Below are 8,527 nucleotides of genomic sequence, written 5' to 3'. Positions count from 1 at the left end.
TAAGATGGCCAAACACTTTCAATGGTTGTTGGCCAAAGTACCAAACAACTACAACCCCTAACTTCCACATAAACCTACACGCTTAAATCAGCCAAGCATGCACATTTATTCCCACGGGTGGAGGAGGGTAAGTGGTTGCCAGACCCCTCGGGTGCTGCGCTTCTCCTGGGAAGCTAAGAGTCAAACATGTTCAAATCCAACATGCCCAATCCTTCTTTCCCCTTACAGTAGGGGACCGCTGGGCAGCCCCCATACACATTAAATGATCAGTTTATTACCAAAATTTTCTGACCAGCTTTACTCAACATGTCACTATCCGAATATCAGGTTAGATAATTTTTCATACAGTACCATGAAGCAGTATGTACATTGATATCTATCAGACTATTACAGTATCTACTGCATGATAATATAGTTGTATCGCAGATGCATAGTTGTTATAGATCATTACCCTTTGTATACAGTGTTTCTCCAGTTATATCACTATGCCTGTTACAGTGTACCTTCAGTAGTAAATAACTGTTCATAAAGTAATAGTACAAGCCAACATAAGAAACTCTCACCATATTGTATTAAAGAAAAAAATGCCTCTTTCTCCACTTACTAGGTTATACTCTCTCCTCTGCTACCTACATTGTTCACTCACTCTGAATTTACGGCTAAAATGCATTTCCAGAGAGGAGTCTCTTCTGCTTCACTAAAGCTTCATAGAAATACATGGGTTGTGGCAGAGGAACAAGGGAGCAGGAGACTAGATTATGTCTCCTATATGCAGCACACACATAGAAGAGGAGATCCTGCTCTCTCTGTAGCTCACACTTAGGGTCCATTCACACGGAGGAAAATGGTGAGGAATTTGGTGTGGAATTTCAACGTCGAAAAAAAAGCCTCCCATTGACTTCAATGGGTTCGATTTTCTGTTAGCAATGGGAGGCTTTTTTTTTTTCAGCGCTGAAATTCCACACCAAATTCCTCACCATTGTCCTCCGTGTGAATAGACCCTTACTATCAGCATTACAGCACTAGAGTAAGACAGAAAACTTACTGTTGCCTGCAGAATGTCTTTGTGCATCTCTCTGCTTCTCTCTCCTCCTACCCCTCTTCTCTCCATAGACTTCTATGGTTATCTGTAATTAACGGCTCAATGAAGCTGATAAGCCATCTCCCTGGAGACTGATTTTATCAGAGAATAAGTGATTGAGTAAAGGAGCCTGATAAGTTAAGAAAGATGCCTTTTATTCTAACAAAGTACCAAGTTTCTTATTTTTGCTTGTAATATTAATTTAATGGACGTTGTCTATGGCTGGAGATACAGTTAAATAAACAATTCAAAGCCTTCAATACAACCTAATATAGATTGCCCATACAGTGCTAATAGGTACACGCCTTATGCGTAACATGCCCAGCAAGTCTTCAATGTCTTCACCCATTACCCAGCGTACTATAGTTACATTTTAGTTGTCACTATTCCTGAGTTGAGACGAATAGCATCCCTGTATTAAGTAAACCAGACTGTAATCAATGAATATTTTATTGTAAATAACCTGGGCGGGATGATGGGGATACGTCTCCGGCTTTGTCCATTTGCAGCTTATTTTGTCCTAATTCTTTCATTGGATATATGGTGTTACAATAATAGGGTTCCCCTGCACAGCAGGGAGTAGATTGTTTCTCATTAGCTTTGGTTCTATGCCCAAGACGCGTTCTTCTATTGACCTGTTGTTCCTCTTCAGGACATATGTTCTCTTTTAGAATAAGCGCTTACATTTCCACTGAGTGCAGCATGTATACTGTGACTTCAGACTGGTCACACCGCAATATAAGATAGCAGATAAGGAGAAATGGCTTTGACTTCCAAGGCCTTGTGTCTGTCACTGCTGTGCTGGTGCAAACAGTGTTCTCCACTCTGCAAATATGGAAGCATTGATCTTTTTGCAAGGGCTTATCCATATTTCCTAGAACTCTGAAACCAAGACAGAAAAAGATGTATTATTATACAGACAGAGAAATCATACGTCCATTCCGTAGAAAAATCACAAAATCGAACCGATATCTTCCATGCAGACTTTCCCTTTCTGCAACAAACTATGATTGCTTTTATGATCAGTTTGTTTTTTAACAAACTCGAACAAATGGAAATTTGTTTTGGATAAACGAAAATGGTCGCTGCATTATAAACTGGAGTCTATTCAGACCCTTGAATATAATAGCTGGAGGTTCAGGGATACTCACCTTCCCTTACCTCTTTTGGGCCACCACGTGGCGTCTGACACTCTCCTGGTGATGTAGTGCGCCCAGGGTCACCGCTGAGACCTGTGACTGAGCCATCAGCGTTCACATGACTTCAGTGGTGACCCCAGGTACATGATATGTCTAAGGAGTTTGAGAGAGAGCGACAGATAATGCGAGGAGGCCCAAAAGAGGTAAGGGAAGGTGAGTATGAATGTTTATTTTTTACACCTCCCCTGGGCCTATACATATTGTGAAGAGAACCCAGAGTATAATAACTTCACTTTCACGTGAAGACACAACATTGTGGAACGCTGTGGCAAAAACTCAGTGGAAACGCATCAAATCTTTTTCCGCAGCATTTCTCATTGTGTTTTTGCTGCATTTTTCTTCGCTTGAGTTTTGCAGGTATTGACATATTGGGTTTTTCATTGTCACTGACATCCATTCCACTCAGCAGATACTATAGGATTTGGGTAGTTGTTATCGGTCAGGACTAATGGCAGATGAGAATATCTTGCTCTACCTTTTACATGATGTAGTTTATAAATAGGGCAATGATTAAAAAAAAAAAAAATCGCGGGCTATTCCTTAAATGACAAGATGTTCTGTGGTCACCAGGGAGCACAACATTCTCCATAAAATGTTCACCTCCTTGTTTCCAAAAATCTTCCAGTCATAGGAAAAATTAGAATCTAGGAGGTGGCTTTAAAGGGGTTATCCAGTTCAAAAAAAATGTTGGCCAAATAACAGGATGCGTCAATACAAACGACTTCCTAATATATATCCTCTTTAAATTCAGCACCATTTATCTGATTTATTTTCAGGTCATTGACCTCAGAGTGACATTTCGTTTGCAAGCTCACTACCCCTCCCTGTAAGCAGAGCAGCCGGTAAAAGAAACATCACAGTAACATGTGACCTTGGATGTGGCAGTGATTTGTTACCTGAGATTTCATTGCAAGGGAAAGTGGAGATAGCAGGAAGATAGATCATGGGAAATCTAGTTTGCTCACAGATTCACTGCATGTAAATGACAGTGATACAAGGAGCAGCAAGTAAAAGAAATACAAGCAAAGGGTGCACAAAGGAATAGTGAGAGTTTAGCACGGCTGAAGATGTATTTGTAGATATTTTTTGGAAGCTGGATAACCCTTTAAGTAGGCAACGGGAACACTGGATGCACAAATACACTCTACAAGATGACTGTATTAGTGATATAGATATATTTTTACAAATGAAGACTCACATATGCAATAAACAATAAGCATGATATACAGGATAACAGAAGCTGGACAGAGAAACACAATGACAAATGTGTCAATTATGTTATTGCTTATGGTAAAAATGTGCAGTCTAAATAACTGGAGATTACCGTTGGAACCAACTACCATTTACAAGCCTTCATTTCTTACCATATCAGCTCTCTTAAAGGGGTATTTCAATAGATTACATTTATTATCTGTTCAAATACTCCATTTTCATCCAACAATCATCAAGATAAAGCACCTAAAACAATGGCTGTTCTTTCACATTATCATCACTATTTTTAAAATGTTGATATTTCTAGAATTGAACCTATACTTGCCAACCCTTACATCTAGGAGATTGCCAAAGCAGATGTGTAAAGAGTAAAGATGAGCGAACAGTGAAATATTCGAGATTCGATATTCGTTTCGAGTAGAGCCTCAATATTCGACTACTCGATCGAATATCGAATCCCATTATATTCTATGGGAAAAAATGCTCGTTTCAGGGGAAACCACTATTCGACTAAAGGAGAGTCACCAAGTCCACGAGTAGCAGGAGGAGAGTGTTTAGGAGGAGCGCTGTGCAGTCAAAGTGCACAGACCCCATTATAGTCTATGGGGTCCGTGCGCTTTAACTGCGCAGCGCTTGCAATTGCGCTGATAAAAAGTCAGCTCCCTCGTAACAGTGTAATGTCCTGGTACTGCTCGTCCAATTCCCTTTAATAGTCCTTGCAGACCGAGATGGTATGGACATTTGCATATAATATAAAGAGGTTCCTCCCCCTTCCTTCCTATATATTTAACTGTATTTCTATTTCACCAGAGCCAACACACCTGGGGGTCTATTAATACGCCATCTTGTGGATGTTTTGTGAACTGCACCTGCCTATACTTTCCATTGTCATTTTTGTCAAGGAGTGTCCAGTATGATCAGGTGACCTTTAGAACCAATCAAGCTCCCTTGATTGGCCTGGAGGGGGAGTTGAGTTACACCCCTCTCTATAGAGTGGGGGTTGGAAACCCTGTGTTCTTTTGTTCCTTTGAGTGAAGAGATCTACACATGTGGAGTTGAAAAAGGCAGCCAAGCATCAGGGCACTTCAACCAGAGATGTCTTTTCCTCTGTGCTCAAGATTCTCCTCAGAGAGTGTTTTCCTCTGAAGCTCCAAGTCTGCAAGTACTAAAGTATGCTAACCGGTTATCCATACATTTGAGACCTCTGCACGTATCTCTCTGCAAGTAAGTCTTTGGGACAAATCTATATTTAAGGAGCCCATAGCTAGTCTGACAGAATTTGAGGGTCTCCCGCTGTCGACACCCCTATTTCCTCTCCTACATATGTGTACCCAATTTGTTGAGGACTAACCCCCTGGATACAGGCCATCTTTACAAGTATATACAAGTTTAACTACCCAAGCAATTTCCTGCTCCAAGCTCCATCACATGCTAACTGGACACTGCCTGCAAAGATCACTGTATTGTATGTGAAGAATTACTCCATATGTACATTTGTATTACCTTGTCCTGCTAGTAAAAGAGCAACGACTACCCCCGAGACCTGGTTGTCTGTTGTTATTGTCAGGTACCACGCGGGGGTGGGTAGTCGGGGACATCAAAAAGGAGGCTTTGTGCACACTTGCGATCCAGCCCAAGCCACATCTGACATATTCCCCATGATATCAGTCCTGGCCCTCCTGAGTGTTACAACAGCAAGCTGCCAGCTCTCCCGACTAGCAAGGACGAGCCTGCTGCAGAACCAACGTTGATTTGCCGCAGGCTCGTCTTTGCTAGTCAGAGTCTAAGATCGGACCACAATGGAGACTGCTGTGGTCCAATCTGAGACTCCGCCTCCTCACAGACGAGCCTCTGGCAGAACCAGCGTTGATTGGCCGAATGCTGTACACTGGCCAAACAACGCTGGTCAATGCATTCCTATGAGAAAAACTGTATAGCATTTGGCAAATCAACGCTGGTTCTGAATCGAATATTTACTGCGAATAGCTAGTAGTATTCGATCGAGTACGAATATTTCGAATACTATAGTATTCGATCGAATACCTACTCGATCGAATACTACTCGCTCATCTCTAGTAAAGAGGTGTACGTTTGGCATCAAGTCACACACATTTACATGGACATGTTCTCAACCTACATCACTGAAGCATAATATATGGTCCTATTTGTCACATCCCAGAACAAATACAGCCTCCCTAAACTAATACAGACCCTGAGACCACAATCCCTAAACAAATAATGATCAAAGATCCCCTAAATAAATGCAGACCCCAGTGCCTTAATAAATGTCCTAGACCACACTACTCTATAATATTCAAACCACTCCTAAATACTGACCCCAAAGCGGTCTATTTCCATAATACTGGCCCCAGAACAGATGAGCCGATACTCACTTATCCCTGTTCCTGCACTTTTCTTCTATCCTGAGCGTAGATACAGACAACATCCTGACCTCGGCTCCAACGCCAGCACATTAAATTCAATGGCGCACAGAAAAATGCAGGAATAGGAAAAAGTGAGAATATGTAGTTAAATGTCTGCTCTTCCAGGAGTCTGGGAGTTCTGCACCTCTCTTTATGATTCTTGTGGACATTCTGAAAGAGTTGCAGAATGACTAAACTTCCAGATAATAGGTGAGTACTAAAACGAGAAAGGTCTATAAAAATATGACCAACTGATATAGCCATTTTTTTGCCAGTGATTTAGTACCAAGCTCCAGTATGCTATCTATGATGTCCCTAGGACATAACAACTGCTAATATTTTGGGGCCCACATGCAGGGGCCCACAACGTACATGCGGCTGCGACCACTGGTTGTTGAATACTGAAGTGGTCTATGCCAAAATGGAAGATTAATAGCCATTAATGACTTGGTTTAGTTCTAGTTTCTTTATGTCAGTAATAGCAATGGAAAGTGAATGAGTGTTAGGAAAGACAAAGAATAGCTCTTACCTGGCAAAGAGGTAACATTAATGTCAAGGCCAAAGAATGAAGGCGAGAGAAAAGAACAAGAATAGAAAAAGGAACTGCAGAGGAAAAGGAAAGTGTTTAGCAATATGACCAAAAGTGACATCAAGAGAAGAGTAAACGTCAGTGCCATAAAATAATCATTGCACTAAAAAATAATCATTTCCACAACTTTTGCAATGATAGTCACAGAGAGCATAAGTAGAATAATATAGCACACTGACACATTTTTTTCTATGGGCCCGTACACATGACAGTGATTTTAATGGTCCCGTGGAAGCACGACCCTTGCACGGGCGGCACATGGGACCATCCCCATGTCCCCCGTGTGCAGCTCATGCTTTTAATTCATGGCAGGCTGGTTGCAGTACGATTGTCTGCAACCGGCCTTATTTAGAGATGTTCTGACATCTGTCTTATATTCCTATCCACTTATTTGGTAATTTACTCAATACCTTTATGTCTAACTCCTTAGCCATCTTTGTATTTCAGGATGTATCAATGCTATTTCCATTTCTATACTACTTATGTGGAAAAAGCTACAAAGAAAAGTAGAAGAAATATTCCTATCAATTAAATTGTACCTAAATAAAAAGACTTTCTGGTTTAGGAAAAATACACCAAGAAATAGAGTATACTCCAAATACTGAGAGTCCTTCTTTTACCTAGAGCACAGATCTGTATCTCTGGAGAGCCCATCATATCCATGTACTACATGGATCAGTAGGAGGAGGTAGGAGACGTATCAATCCAGCATGTACAGTCATAGACATGGCAAACAGAACAATACAACATAACACAAGTATATATACAGTAGGGCAATAAGAGTTCTGTGTAACAGCAACTTCATACAGCAATTCAATATGTAATAAAGTTCTTCTCTGGATTATTTTGAGGACAAGACTAATAGCAAAAGTGCGTAATAGGAAAATTGGGGCATGGGGTGAAAGAATTGGGAATTCAATAGTAGAGGGCATACACATAGCAGAGGGCATTCACATAGCAAAGTGCATACACATAGCAGAGGGTATACAAATAGCAGAGGTAATACACATAGCAGAAACAGTGAAAACCAAAGTCAACAGTCTCTCTCAATTCAGTCCAGCAAATTCATCTATTATGATGCGACTCACCATTTCTTGTTAGTCAGCGTGATGCACTGAGCCCCACAGTGCCAGTATGGCTACCTTATTAAAGAGGTTGTCCCATGAAGTAAAGTCTGCCGGACCTTTGTTTTGCTCCACATTGAGCAGGAGCACAGGCAGGCTGAATGTGAGCAGAACTGGTGGTGGCGGCACTCCCATTCACTATAATGGAAGCACCGGTGATAGCCAAAATACAGCAGTTGACTATCTCCAGTGCTCCAATTGAAGTGAACAGGAGCACTGACCACCACCAGTCCCGACCATATTGAGCCTTGCTTGCGATCAGGTCTTGTAGACTCTACTTTGTGGGACAACCCCTTTAATATTGATTCAGAGACAAACTCTATTACATACCAAATTGCTGTATGAAGCTGCTGTTACACACACTGTCTATGTATATGTGTTATGTTGTATTGTTCTGTCTATTCTCTGCTATGTGTAAGACTGTACATACTGGATTGGTACATCTACTACCCCCACAATTTTTTTTATTCCATTTATTTTCTGAAAAAGTGATAAAATCATAAACTATAAAATCAATGAGCTCTCTATGTAATACATGGACATAGTGGGCGCTGCAGAGGGTGTAATGTCTAATTTTCCCTGTAGTGGTACTTGCAAGGAATTTAAAGGGGTTGTGCAGTATTAGGAAACATGGCTGATTTCTTCATCTCAGGAAGTCATATCTCATCTGTCACATGGCCATGATACAGCTCAGTCCTATTCATTTTAATGGGACTGAACTGTAGTATTGTCATATGACCAGGAAGGTGACTTCCTAAGAAGAAGAATGGGTAAAAAATATGCAAATCTAATCTCCTGGATGGAATTAGGAGAACAGAGTGCACTCTGTACACCACCCTATAGAGGGCAGCATCCTTAACATCATGAACGACTCAGTTATAAAGTCTTTTAATCATAAT

The 8,527-nt window shown here is 41.0% G+C and overlaps 1 protein-coding gene across 1 annotated transcript in view; it reads right to left on the bottom strand.

The window, feature by feature from the left end:
• Positions 1-1,798: 1,798 nt before the first annotated feature.
• JAKMIP2 (janus kinase and microtubule interacting protein 2) overlaps positions 1,799-8,527 on the bottom strand; it is a 74,932-nt gene continuing 68,203 nt past the window's right edge. Inside the window, exons 22-23 of the mRNA XM_075274717.1 lie at positions 6,445-6,518; positions 1,799-1,963 (exon numbers count right to left, since the gene is read on the bottom strand). Of these exons, the coding sequence (XP_075130818.1) occupies positions 6,468-6,518 (51 nt within the window). The 3' untranslated portion in view covers positions 1,799-1,963; positions 6,445-6,467. The remainder of the gene's footprint in view (positions 1,964-6,444; positions 6,519-8,527) is intronic.

Source organism: Leptodactylus fuscus, chromosome 5 (assembly GCF_031893055.1).
Source record: "Leptodactylus fuscus isolate aLepFus1 chromosome 5, aLepFus1.hap2, whole genome shotgun sequence".
NCBI classification, from domain to species: Eukaryota; Metazoa; Chordata; class Amphibia; order Anura; family Leptodactylidae; genus Leptodactylus; species Leptodactylus fuscus.
This window is presented reverse-complemented; position numbering and strand designations above follow the sequence as displayed.